Below are 14558 nucleotides of genomic sequence, written 5' to 3'. Positions count from 1 at the left end.
ACACTACCTTACAATGAACTAGGAAAAAATGTGATTAATAACTCATGGCAAAATATTTCTACATCAAAGCAATTTATCATTACTCAATATTTAACAGTTGAAATGACTGTCCCAGCCATTTGTATTATAGGCTTACTTAATTTAATGCAGCAACAAATTATTTTACAGTGTAGCAAGAGAATTTAAAGCTCATTTACCAGTAATGAAGGTGTTGATGCTGGTACTGGTCCCTGCTGTGTGTCTGAGGAAGAGCTGAACCCAGGGATGCCCTCCACAATGGGTCGGTTCACATTTAACCCAAGGGCCAGCTCTTCTGCCGGGGTATAATTTGGGGGTGCAGGACCACCACCTGTTTTTTTCTGCTCAGCCTTTTTTTATTTATAACACATTATTTCAGTGTTTTTGTGTAAAAGAGACGAAGAACCGTATAAGTAGAAAATATTACCATTTTGAATATTCTATATTTCTTGTACTTCACCTTTACTTGTTCCCATGTTCTAGTGGGTCCTGAGGTGGCTCTGACATTAGCAATTATGAAATTATTAAAATACAAGAATATATGTATGAACGCGCAATTATCTCAGATAACTCAATCCAGCTATACTAATCATAAACGGCAGGTGTGTTCGAAGAACCAAATTAGCCATATCATGATTAGCCCGATGATATCATCTTGGATGTCTCATTTGATCTCGGATGTTTTAAGCAACTTATGAAGAGCGGACTCCAGATGTGCATCTTGAGACAAAGCAATGGCACTGACATATTTTAAATATATATTTTAAAATATGACAGTGGACATAGCTTTCAGTTAAAACAGCTCAAACATGCATTTTAGTCTGGGACTAGGCTTAATCCTTGTCTGTGACACCAGGCAAAAGGATATTTGTATTATTTAACATTTAATTATTGCAGGTTTTCTTCATATTCTGAATTTGCATTTCACTGTTTTTATTTATTTTGAGGAATACTGAATCTGTTTTAGTCTAGAACTACAATAACCGTCATGTTTACACAGTGCACACAACGCCACTGCACATTGCTTACAATTTCGATACCCCAACACTGATTATAGTCAGGTTAAATGTGACCATATTCCTCCAGTTGTATTAATAACTCACAGATATGTATTAATAGCAGTGCAGTTGTAAAGATCTTTGTGGGTTTTGTGCTGCTAATGTGTGCTTTTGCTCATGTCCTGCAGTAAAGGAAAAGTTAACGGCAGACCCTGACAGTGAAATAGCAACCACCAGCTTAAGAGTTTCATTATTATGTCCGGTAAGCATTTTATCAGATCACTCATCAAAATCAAACAAACACACACACACACACATCCGGTAATGTATATTTTTGAATGTCTAAATGTTAGTTTAAGCCCAGGGACCGGCTGCAACAAACCTTTAAAGCTAAGAAAACCCTTAATTACAATTCGAAATGAATGATCACCAAGGGTTTTCTTTGCTTAACAGGTTTGTGCAATCGGCTACAGGACCTTACAAAGACCATATGAGAACCAAAGCTAGAAAATACGTTATTGTTTAGGATTCTGATGTTTCAAAATAGTTAAAGATCACACAAAGCAAAGACAGATGTATTTGATTTTAAACTCAAAATGAAATCAGATTCAGAATGTTTTGTATATTATGACTCATAAATCTGTCAAACAGTTAGACTGTTTAATGTCAGTTGTATATTGTCATGATTATATACAGGTCCTTCTCAAAAAATTAGCATATTGTGATAAAGTTCATTATTTTCCATAATGTAATGATAAAAATTAAACTTTCATATATTTTAGATTCATTGCACACCAACTGAAATATTTCAGGTCTTTTATTGTTTTAATACTGATGATTTTGGCATACAGCTCATGAAAACCCAAAATTCCTGTCTCAAAAAATTAGCATATTTCATCCGACCAATAAAAGAAGTGTTTTTAATACAAAAAAAAAAGTCAACCTTCAAATAATTATGTTCAGTTATGCACTCAATAGTCAATACTTGGTCGGGAATCCTTTTGCAGAAATGACTGCTTCAATGTGGCGTGGCATGGAGGCAATCAGCCTGTGGCACTGCTGAGGTGTTATGGAGGCCCAGGATGCTTCGATAGCGGCCTTAAGCTCATCCAGAGTGTTGGGTCTTGCGTCTCTCAACTTTCTCTTCACAATATCCCACAGATTCTCTATGGGGTTCAGGTCAGGAGAGTTGGCAGGCCAATTGAGCACAGCAATACCATGGTCAGTAAACCATTTACCAGTGGTTTTGGCACTGTGAGCAGGTGCCAGGTCGTGCTGAAAAATAAAATCTTCATCTCCATAAAGCTTTCCAGCAGATGGAAGCATGAAGTGCTCCAAAATCTCCTGATAGCTAGCTGCATTGACCCTGCCCTTGATAAAACACAGTGGACCAACACCAGCAGCTGACATGGCACCCCAGACCATCACTGACTGTGGGTACTTGACACTGGACTTCAGGCATTTTGGCATTTCCTTCTCCCCAGTCTTCCTCCAGACTCTGGCACCTTGATTTCCGAATGACATGCAAAACTGAGCAACAGTCCAGTGCTGCTTCTCTGTAGCCCAGGTCAGGCGCTTCTGCCGCTGTTTCTGGTTCAAAAGTGGCTTGACCTGGGGAATGCGGCACCTGTAGCCCATTTCCTGCACACGCCTGTGCACGGTGGCTCTGGATGTTTCTACTCCAGACTCAGTCCACTGCTTCCGCAGGTTCCCCAAGGTCTGGAATCGGTACTTCTCCACAATCTTCCTCAGGGTCCGGTCACCTCTTCTCGTTGTGCAGCGTTTTTTGCCACACTTTTTCCTTCCCACAGACTTCCCACTGAGGTGCCTTGATACAGCACTCTGGGAACAGCCTATTTGTTCAGAAATTTCTTCCTGTGTCTTACCCTCTTGCTTGAGGGTGTAAATGATGGCCTTCTGGACAGCAGTCAGGTCGGCAGTCTTACCCATGATTGCGGTTTTGAGTAATGAAACAGGCTGGGAGTTTTTAAAAGCCTCAGGAATCTTTTGCAGGTGTTTATAATTAATTAGTTGATTCAGATGATTAGGTTAATAGCTCGTTTAGAGACCCTTTTCATGATATGCTAATTTTTTGAGACCGGAATTTTGGGTTTTCATGAGCTGTATGCCAAAATCATCAGTATTAAAACAATAAAAGACCTGAAATATTTCAGTTGGTGTGCCATGAATCTTAAATATATGAAAGTTTAATTTTTATCATTACATTATGGAAAATAATGAACTTTATCACAATATGCTAATTTTTTGAGAAGGACCTGTATTATATATTATATATTGTTTTGTTCATGTTTCACTTCTTGTTATTTTCATTCTTTGGTCCATCTCCTAACCTGTGCGTGTGCGTGCGTGTGTGTGTGTGTGTGTGTGTGTGTGTGTGTGTGTGTGCGTGTGTGCATTTGCCTGGATTGTTTCCATGCAGTATGTCCGTGCGTGTTAATTTCTCTATGATTGTCTGTGCTTTTGCGTGTGTTACACAGCTGGGAAAGATGCGGCTAATGATTCCATGTCGGGCGTTGACGTGTTCACACCTGCAGTGTTTTGATGCTACGCTCTACATCCAGATGAATGAAAAGAAGCCCACATGGGTGTGTCCTGTCTGTGACAAAAAAGCACCCTATGAACATCTCATCATTGATGGGTATGCACAACCATAATAGAACAAATCTGCACATGAAATTAATTTGATAATAAGGACATAATGCATAAATGTTACATTTGACCATTGAATGCAGTAATTAGATTTTAGTGAACAATGTATGAACTCGCACCTTTATTTTTTGTATTATAATTTTCACTTTCTCTCTTCTCTAATCTCTCCTTTGTTCCCAAACATTTCTCTGTTCATCCTTAGATTGTTTATGGAGATTCTGAACAGCTGTTTAGATTGTGATGAAATTCAGTTCAAGGAAGATGGCAACTGGTCCCCCATGAGGTCGAAAAAGGAAGTGCAGGAAGTGTCTGCCTCATACAATGGCATGGATGGTAAGTTTCAGTCACTGCTGATCATCTCTTCATATTGTTGAGGAACTGCTGCAGGAGGCGTTTTGGGTGCATTGTTGAAAATTAAGAATTGTTCAAAAGCACCTTAAAACCCTTAATATAGCACTGGTCATCTTGCACAGCATTGTATTTTGGTGAGTAATGTAAGAAAAAATATCAGCACAGTTTTCTTGTACAGACATACTTGACACAATTATTGACTTGTAAGTAGCTGGTTATTTGCTGTGGTCCAGTGTTCTTTAGCAATAAGGTTTTTATGGTTGGTGTATGTTTGTTTCTGGCTACCTTCAAATATATACTAACGTTCAAAAGTTTGGGGTTTGTAAGATTATATATATTATATACACCTACACGCATTACATTGATCAAAAGACAATAAAGACATTCAAATTGTTACTGAAAATCTTGAACTTTCTATTCGTCAATGAATCCTGAAACAAATGATCACATTTATACAAAAATATTAAGCAGCGCAACTGTTTTAACATTGATAATAATAAGAAATATGTCTTGAGCACAAATCAGCATATTAGAATGATTTAGAAACATAAAAAAAATCTTACCCACCTCAAAGTTTTGAACAATAGTATTGTTTTAAGTAATCAAATAAAAAAAAAAAAACACATTTAGGACCCCATTTACACCTATAGTTGGCACCGTTCACCTGTGATCAGATCACCTGAGATTCATGATACTACCAGGTGTAAATTGGGCTTGTGAAATTAATATCTCTGATCTGAAAAACGATGAATGTGACATTAACCTTCACCCTGAAAGTTTTTTTTGTTTACAACCCCGCTGTGTGTGCATGTGTAATAAGGTGGATGTCGTACGACAGTGTCGGAGCAAAACTCTCATACAAACGGCAACAGTGGCGGCAACAGCAAAAAAGTGGAGGTGATTGATTTGACTCTTGACAGTTCGTCTGATGAAGAGGAAGATGAAGAACCCCCTCAAAAGAAAAGCTGCCCCTCGCTGTCCAGCCTCTCTCCTCAGATGGATAATGGGTAAATGATCATTTCAGAAAAACATTTGTCAAATTCATGGATAATGGGTAAATGATCATTTCAGAAAAACATTTGTCAAATTCTTTTCAACTCTTTGAATATGCACAAATAATGGCAAAAGGGTAATTTTTGCTACACTTTTCTCAAGCTAACTTGTTTGTTGGTGTGTGTTCATAGGGTGTTGAACCTCCACAGACAAGCATCTCCTTTAAGCCGAACTCCCAGCATGCCTCAGGTGGACACCAATTACATTCCTCCACCTCCTCCCCTTATTCAGGACTACCGCCACTACTACTCTACGCCCACTGACCTGTCAGGTACAACACACAAACATCATTAGAGGAATGTTTAATTTGGGAAATGTGCTCATTTAAACATCAATCTTTCAATTAAACTTCAATATACTGATTTGTCCCCGTTACCTCTTACAGATCTCAACTTTTTCCCTTTTTTACAAGGGGAGAATCATCAGGTAACACTATCCAAACATTTATCAGCCTGCTGTGATTGACTATTAATAGCTAATAATAGCAAATAGATTAGCAGTGTAATAGATTCTGCTAATCTAGTGAATGTTTTCTCTTTACCTGACTCTTTTTTTCCCCTGCTGTGTCTCTCCAGCACTACAACATGGTGATGGCAGCGGCTGCATCTGCAACAGAAGATCACGACCTCCTCCTGAGTCGTTTCCTCCCATACGGCTCATCCCAGCTCTTCCTGGACCCTCCCTCCACCCCTGTTAACAGCAACCTCCCTCCCATTAACGTCAACGGCAGCAGCCTGGTGTCCTCCAGCAGCCTACGGGAAAGCCTCGGACATCCACCCGCCCCACACCCCAACTCCGAATCGGCCCCCATGTCTGCCATATACGGATCTGTCCCAGACGTCATCTCGTTAGACTGACCCAGGACCGAACCCTCATACGGGAAACTGACTGAAGAGACTTCCAAACATTGGGAAGAAAACGGGACATGCAGGATGACTGAAGGGTGTTTTTGTAAACGATGATAATCGTTGCCGTGTACAGAGAACAAATATATTTTTTGTTTTACTTTTGTATATACTTATCTATCTAGCTATCTAATGTATATGTAAACTTGAAAGAGTTTTCGCCCAACACGGCTTGCGAAGTTACTTTGGGTTTTAGCTCCTTGGAAACTGACGCTATTTTTCCCTTCACTGCTTCGGGGTTACCCCTTTAACATAATATGAACACTTTTTATGTCCTTTCCCCATCATATTCTGTGATTGTCTATATTTTGTCTGATTTCACAGGGCACAATGGCTGTGATCAGACCGTCTGCCGGACGCTTGGTTCTTTTCTCTTCCCAGCAAAACTTGACATGTCTTTGCCAATCACATTTCCCCTATACATGCAGAATTATTTTATATAATGCTTTTAAAGGGATAGTTCACCTAAAAATTTTCATGTCATCACATCATTTTTCTCTCCATAGAATGAAAGTCAGTGGGCTCCAGTGTTGTTTTTGACCCCACTGAAACATTCTTAAAAATATCTTTTGTGTTACACTGAAGAAAGAAAGTCATACAGGTTTGTATGTTTGTAAATGATGACTAAATCTTAATTTTTGGGTCAACTATCCCTTTATGTTGGTGGGCCGTTAAAAAGCATTCCTTCACCTTCAGATTAACAACTGGATTTAAAAGCATTGTTACAGATTACCAATATCTGACCTCATGATTCTTATGTGAAATGTAATTCATGACTGTTTTTAAAACAATGTAATTCTCTAACAGTTTTACATCCGCATTTTTTCTTGCTCGATGCCAAAAGAACACTTGTTGAAGTGTTGAAGTTTTTAGAGTGAGAGCTTGTGAGTTCAGTGAACTTAAACTTATACTTTGTGTAGAAAGTAAAGATTTACTCTCTTTATGGCTACCATGCTTGATTGTTCTCTCATTCTTTCTTCCGTCCTTCCGTCCCTCTCTTTTTACATTTTTCAGAAGGAATGATTTGTTGGGAGGTTCAGCAGTGGCGTAGATGGTGAGGTTACGGTGTCTTTGGTGTTGCCGTGCATCCTTAACTTGCTCATAGATGTTTGTTTTGACATTGAACAGTGACTGAAGTCTCTGTTCATTTTTCTATTAGGTCATCTGTGCTTGGTACTGTGTGGGAAGTCCTAAAGCCACTCATCATTTCTTCTACCGTTTTGTCACATGTGCCTTGTGTGAGTGTTTTTATTATGTGAACGACTGGACCTGTTATTTCTTGTACTTCAGTTCGCCTGTATTAAAATGTTCCTCGTGGCACCCACCAGATTTGGAGCTCTTATCTACAGACTTGGAGTTTCTAAACGAATAATCCTATTGAGTAACCAATTGATGTCCTTTCAAATGCTGCTTGGGATTAACAGAGGAAATTAATTGCAAAAGTTTTTTGCTCAAACAATATTTTAGAAAATTAGAACGTAAGATTGGAAAAAATAGTGTGTTCAAAAAGAAAACGTTAAATTAGGAAGTACAAATCTTTTTTATTTGTACTTACATCAAACAGGCTAAGGTGTGCATGCGTGCGTGGGTGCATGGGTGCGTGTGTGTGTGTGGTGTGTGTGTGTGTGTTTGCTTGTGTGGCTCTCTCAGTGTGTTGACCAGACCTCTTTTTAAAGCCTAATTGGGTTTGGGACTGGGGTAATTGCCTGTAACAGAATCTAGCTATTGCGTCTTGCATTATTTGATAGACTGATGAGTCTCACTCTGTTTCCTTTACCCTCTAAACCTCCTTTCAACATACATTTCTTCTGAAAGTATTAGATGTTTATCATCCGATTTGTCTCATGACTCTTAGATCGGTTCGAAATGTAATTTGTTAAGTAATTAACAAGATAAAAATGACAGCGACAAAAATACATGTGCTGTCATGGCAAAATCCTTGTTACCAAATTGACTACTTGTAAGAGCTCTAGCAGTGTTAATGATTGACTATATTTTAACAAGTAAATCTGGACTGTTTTTGTCCTTTGCTTCAATGTATCTGTCTCACATGATATGTATTTGACAAGGTTTGTTACCAAGGGTATAGAAGAAAGGTTCAGTGACAAACAGTACAAGTTTTCATTCATTTGTTAAGTTTGATTATGATTGATAAAGGGATTCGTTGTGTGTGTGTGTGTGTGTGTATGAATGTGTGTATGAAAGCGTGTGTGCATGTTTTTGTTTTTGATGTAAGGCAAACATTGTGCAAATTTAGATGTTCCAGTGATGTGCATTTATGTGTTGAAGTTGAATCCTCAACTTCACAACAAACTAATTTATATATTTTAGATGCAGAATTGTGTTATGACTGAGTGGGCTTGGTGTCAAAGTCCAAGTTTTTATTTTATTTTCCAATTCAGTAAGCAGACATCTATGCTCACTGCCTTAAATTTCATCCACTCTGTCTGTGGCATGTTTTATGGAAAGAAAAAAAAGATTTTTAAGATGTGGAAGACATATTGTACAGTAGACCAATGTCAGTTTGTATAAAGTACTAAGTAAAAAAAAAATATTTATTACATGCATTGAAAGAAATTGTTTACCTATTGAATGTTACATGTTTATGTAGAGACATTTAGATGTAATAAAATGCATTGAGCTAACTTTGTCTTTTGTCTTGATGAAAAAAAAAGAGCTGGTTGAGAATAAGATGCATGACGTGTATAAGATTTTATATTTCGTTTGGTACATTTTACATTAGAGCTGAATAGCTCAGCCACTTTAACTTGCTCACTGAAAAGTAACTTGCGCTGTAAGATGGACATAAGCCATTTGAGTTGAATGGCATACTGTTCAGTATAAAGGTCAGACAAGCCTGAATCAATATGTGAAAAGTTGAAGATTCTAAATTGAGATCTAACCAAGCGCCTGTTCATATTTCAGAAACAACTGTATCTGGGGCAACAAACTTCGACCCATTTTCAATTCACACAGGTCTAAGATTTAACAATATATAAAATGTATCAATTTGGTTGCCTTTTTTTTAAACAATAAAACCCACACATAAGGAGGCTAACCAAACAACTCTTAAAACCTCTAAAATGAACAATAAATGATTTCTCACAATTTTGACCTTCAATTCACGACTCATTCTGATAACCCATGGTGTCTCAAATGCCACATTTAAAATCTTTCCTGCCTTTAAATCCTTTAGAAAGCATTGATTCATGAATCCCCTCATTCAACTGTCATGTCAGTCAATCCCAACTTAATGGGATAGTTCACACAAAAATAAAAATTCTGTCATCAATTGCAAGTTGTTCCAAACCTGTATAAAGTGTCTCTCTTCTGTTGAACACAAAATAATATATTTTAAAGAATGTTGGCAATCAAACAGTTAACGGTAGCATTGACTTCCATAGTAGGAAAAAAAGTAATATGGAATTCAATGACTGGGTACCAACAATAATTAAAATATCGTCTTTTGATGATGATGACAATTTTTTGTTGTTGTTGTTGGGTGAACTGTCCCTTGAAGCATCTAAACCGAAGCCTTGAAGTATTAGTAAGGAACCGTGAGAAACTGGTGTAAATTTAAATGTGAACAGCAGATGGCAGTAAAAACTTACCCAGATGGCAAGATCCACCTGCTCCCTTGCAACTCCACTACTTTTTTTTTTTTTTTTTTTACGTTATTCTGTTATGTTTTTTTCCTCTTCCATTAATGTATTTTATTTTGTAAAGGTTTGAGGATTAAAAATGATTCAGCAATAGCTGAACAAGGTTGTGTGTGCCTTTACTCCGCGTCGTCCTGTCAATCAAACAGGAAGACGAATCACTGCTCTCGATGGGCGGGAACATTTAAGAAGCGCCCGAGATAAATTCTTGAGCGCGCCGCATTGTGCTCATAGTTTTTGCACATTGAACTTGTTTGTATAGGAATGTAGGATCAGTGATGTTTTATCAGCTATCTGTTAAAAAGGCTAAAAATAAGTAATTAATGTGACTAAATGATAGGCATACTCATTATAGATAAGTAGCAAACGTATGATTAGTGTATAGAAGTAGCCTACATTATCTGTCGTCATAAGCAACACTGAAGTTGTGAAATCGCTGGATACAATGGGAGACAGTAATCAGAGTGGTGTAATCAACAGATCCATCAGTGATCGGGAGCGCTTTAAAAGCCTGGAAGACATTGATGTGAGCGCCGATGGGAGTCCGGTGTTGAGGTGCTTGATCTCCATCACCTACTCGGTGGTTTGCGTCGTAGGTTTGATTGGCAACCTGCTGGTCTTCTTCTTTATTCGCGTGAAACAAGAGAGACGCACATCAAAAATAAACTTTTTCATCCTCAATTTGGCCGTGACAGATTTTCAGTTTGTTTTGACTTTGCCTTTCTGGGCCGTGGACACGGCGCTGGACTTCAGCTGGCCGTTTGGGGACGCCATGTGTAAGATCATCCTCTCGGTGACCGTGATGAACATGTACGCGAGCGTCTTCTTCCTGACCGCGATGAGCATCACACGTTACTGGTCAGTGGCTTCAGCTCTGAAGGACAGCACTAGACAGACCAGCTGCTCCATCAGGTGGGTCAGCGTCGTCCTGTGGACTCTGGCCACCGTCGCCACCGCGCCAACATCCATTTTCTCCACAGTCACTAACGTGGCCGGAGAAAAACTTTGTTTGTTGCGGTTCCCCGAGGGACAGTATTGGTTGGCAGTCTATCATCTCCAGAAAATACTAATCGCATTTATTTTGCCGATGGGAATAGTCTCCATCAGTTACCTGCTGCTATTGAGGCTCATCCGACAGCGGAGCATGAAGAGCAACTCGAAGCGAAGAACGCAAGTCACAAAGTCCGTCACCATAGTAGTCTTGTCGTTCTTCCTCTGCTGGATGCCCAATCATGCCATAACGTTTTGGGGCGTGCTGGTGAAATTCAACGTGGTGCACTGGGATAAGTCGTACTATATCGTTCATACCTATGTGTTTCCGGTGACTGTGTGTCTGGCGCACGCAAACAGCTGTCTAAATCCACTTATTTACTGTCTGCTGCGCAGAGAGTTCAGGAAAAAACTAAAGGACCTGTTTCTCCGCGTCTGAGGAACAAGTGCACGCGCATCTCGCGCGACATTATCCTGTGGAAGTGGAACAAATGTGTATGCCTAAAGAGTTATTTGACCCAAAATGTAACTTTCGGTCATTATTTAGGCTCATCCTCATGTTTTCAAGCATTTTTTACTTTATTTTTTAAGTGGAGATCAAAAGGAGACAGGTTTTGGACAACATGAGGGTGAGTAGCCTTAAATAAGTACCGAATTGTTATGTTGGGTGAACTGCCTCTTGCGCTTGGTGTACATCAACTGAATTGTTGTGGAACATTGTTTTCAAATAGGCTAATTCTCGACATAAAATGTTACATTACTTTTACATTACTAAAACCAACAATTTAAAAAACGCAGCTAAATTAAATTTAGTGGCAATACCTTTCAATGCACTACTTCAATGGCTGATATGCTCATCATTTCTCTTCCAGGAAAGTTTTTTTAAATTAATACATTATTGTGCACTTTATTTCTTAATTCCAGTAATTGTGAAGGCTATAGCCTATATTGTTTTTTGAATGTTAAATTATATCATGTATTAAAAAAAAAAGACTTAGTAAACACACAGAAAATAGCCTATGAGACATGGGATGTTGGATGTTGTCGGGGAGGATTACTCCTCAGTATTAGCCGTAAGACCAGTTACACAAATGTGTTTTCCCTATCAGTGTTTTTGTATGTTGGTTTCATACACCTTTTTTATTTTTGTTTTGTAAATTTCATCCTCCAAAATCAAATTCCAATATCATCATATTTTGCTATATATGTTGTTGGGTAAGTGAACTAAATAAATAGACTTAAATAGACACACCGACACTAGGCCTAGTAGATTTAAACCAAAAAGGCTGAACTGTGTTTTCAGGAGTATTTTGCATAAATGTCAGGCCAGGGCAAGTTGTCACATCCACATGTACATTTAGGTTACACTTTATTTTAAGGTGTCCGTGTTACAGCATAATTATGCATTTAAGTATTGTGTAATAATTGACTTTCTGTAGGGTTAGGATTGGGGGTTTGGTTTAGGGTTAGTTGCATGTAATTATGCATAATTTATAGTTATTACTATTGTAACTACATGTACCATGTGTAACAGTGACACTGTAAAATAATGTGTTACCCAAATTTACACAGCATATTAATTACAATATTTGTGGCCAAAATTTTGGTTTGATATAATAGGATGTTACCTTTGACATTTTGGCATAATCAATTATTTTGTTGCATATATTTACTCTTTAAATTTAGCTGTTTAATGGCCAGTTCCACTGTGACAACTTGCCCCGCTATTGGGCAACAAACTGTGAAATTTAATAACCTGCAAAGAAATATTAATCAGAATAAACATTGTTATGAAAACTAGCATCAGTCTCCCATTATGTACCTTTTTCCATCATAAGCCATTTAGAATTATTTAAAAAAATCTCAAAATACACATTCTCAGCATTTTACATCAGTGATGATATTACCAAATATACAATTAATTTATATTTTTATAGAACTTAATAAGGATGGACAACCACACCACCTGGTCAACCAAAAGGTTAAGTTAAGTTGCCAACCGTTTGTCAACTTTATTGTCTCTCCCTCACACATTCTGAATGACAACACACTCTCTCTTCATTTCCCTCTTGCAGTGCTTTCCATATCCAGTTTTGTCTCATTCTCAATGAGCATTACTGACAGACACTCCCACAAGCTCCAAGCCAAAATACCACCATCCCGATCAGATCATTCTGGAATTCATTAGGCAAAAATGTGTTTCAGTTAGTCGAGCAAGGCCATATCAGTTTCTTCAGAACATGTTTTTGTATCCTGTAGAAATGACAGTTCTGCGGCATGCAGTTAATTACCCAGAAAGGGGCAATCAGGTTCGTAACTGATGAGAATGCTTAACGTCTTGTTAAATTATGGTTGCTTTAAATCACTTACATAGTAAGCTAATGATGGTCATTTGCAGGCAATTTGGAATATTTGAAAAGACAGTACATCTGCTGTTTACCGTCACACTCGCACAGTAGCCTTTTAATGGACACCCGGCACAGAAATGATGCTCTTGACGATGTTCTGTTGGTTATGATGCGTCACACTCCTGTGTTCAGACTGCAGAGAGGGCAACAGACTGTGAGGAACAGTCTGGGCAGCAGTCAATATTTTTTGGATGCATATAATTTCCCGTCGAAGACTAACCAAAAGTATCATTTAAAAACAAAGCAGTAGCACAGTTATTATGGCTCTTATAACTCTGCTGCTCTCGTTTAATGTGTGCACTTAAATGTCATTTGAATACTATTTGAAATGTCATTGAAGGTCCTGTTTGTGTACACACTGTGTGTCTATTCAAAGTAGCCCATATGTTTTGACCAGTGCTGCTGCTACTAAAACAATCCTTTCTTGTATTTTGATGTGATGTGGTCACATTTGATGGTATGGAATGGACTACCTTCTCTTTCTGTTAAACGGCTCTTTTTTTCATCCAGGATTTACACTGCTGTGCTGTGTGGATGCAAATCTACCAATTTGCCTATGGATGTTTGTCAAGATTACAAAACTCACTTTGGTTTCCCGCTGAGTGTGCTGATATAATCAGATCCCCACTGTTAACAGGATTTCCTGTGCAGACTTCCTATTACCGAGTGAGTTAGGAGTTATTAGTCACTTCTGAATGCACATCAACATATCAACATATTCCCATTATGATAAGAATTTTACCCACATTTAAAATTTAATTTGCCCCATTGGATTTTGCCCACAGCATTTCAGTAATATTGCTGTCTGCCTCTGGACTTATTCAATAACGATATAAACCAAAAAGTAGAAGTAATTGTACTGTACTGCATGTATTGTAATTGACTTGCTTGTATTTTTGTATAGTTATTATCTCTGTTGTTGTAATTTCTTATTATTATTAGGCCTGATTGTTTGACCTTTTTAAATGAAATACATTTGATAATGTCTGTGTTTTGTTTTGCTCTTTCTAGTGAGACTTCGAAGTAGAATAGTTTGAACAGGCTTTCAAAATCCAATGTATTGTTGTATGGAAATATTATCTATCAGGAAATTATTTTAAACAATTAAGGGACTAATTAAGCTTGAACTTTATTTGCATAGATAAATGAAAGATCAGTTTGATGTTGCAGAATGAACACACAATGGATCATCTCACACTGTCCATATGAGGATTTTATAGTTAGGGTATTTTATCTCTGTGTGTGTGTGTGTGTGTGTGTGTGTGTGTGTGTGTGTGTGTGTGTGTGTGTTACCTGGGAATTGAACCCATGACCAGGTTCAATCAGTTGAGCTAATAACTATGGCCAGCATTCATATGTCATGCTTGTTTATAAGACTGTTTCAGACAAGAAGATAATTTAAGCACTTCACTAAACCTTGTGAACTTGCGCTTGTTTTGATCCCATCCAAAGCCCCTCTCTACTGAGAGATCTCTGGTGGTTATCTCTCTTCTGATGTCAAATCAT

The 14558-nt window shown here is 38.1% G+C and overlaps 2 protein-coding genes across 2 annotated transcripts in view; both read left to right on the top strand.

Annotated features, from left to right (window-relative positions):
* The window catches only part of pias1a (protein inhibitor of activated STAT, 1a), a 53309-nt gene extending 44669 nt beyond the window's left edge, over positions 1–8640 (top strand). Inside the window, exons 8-14 of the mRNA XM_077228710.1 lie at positions 1205–1278; positions 3515–3675; positions 3889–4019; positions 4858–5044; positions 5222–5361; positions 5476–5516; positions 5666–8640. Of these exons, the coding sequence (XP_077084825.1) occupies positions 1205–1278; positions 3515–3675; positions 3889–4019; positions 4858–5044; positions 5222–5361; positions 5476–5516; positions 5666–5947 (1016 nt within the window). The 3' untranslated portion in view covers positions 5948–8640. The remainder of the gene's footprint in view (positions 1–1204; positions 1279–3514; positions 3676–3888; positions 4020–4857; positions 5045–5221; positions 5362–5475; positions 5517–5665) is intronic.
* A 1269-nt stretch (positions 8641–9909) lies between these two features.
* rxfp3.3a1 (relaxin family peptide receptor 3.3a1) lies at positions 9910–11626 on the top strand. Its single transcript, XM_077228757.1, has one exon. The coding sequence runs from the start codon at positions 10100–10102 to the stop codon at positions 11081–11083; it is 984 nt and encodes a 327-aa protein (XP_077084872.1). The 5' UTR covers positions 9910–10099; the 3' UTR covers positions 11084–11626.
* Positions 11627–14558: the final 2932 nt, after the last annotated feature.

Source organism: Siphateles boraxobius, unplaced genomic scaffold (assembly GCF_051911475.1).
Source record: "Siphateles boraxobius isolate OS27281-9 unplaced genomic scaffold, OSU_SipBor_1 130, whole genome shotgun sequence".
In the NCBI taxonomy this organism is placed as follows: Eukaryota; Metazoa; Chordata; class Actinopteri; order Cypriniformes; family Leuciscidae; genus Siphateles; species Siphateles boraxobius.
Note: the sequence above shows the minus strand (reverse complement) of the source record. Positions and strands in the feature narration are given on the sequence as shown.

Bases quoted from the DNA above. Each gene is read 5' to 3' on its own strand.
- rxfp3.3a1 (XM_077228757.1), top strand. From the start codon at position 10,100: ATGGGAGACAGTAATCAGAGTGGTGTAATCAACAGATCCATCAGTGAT.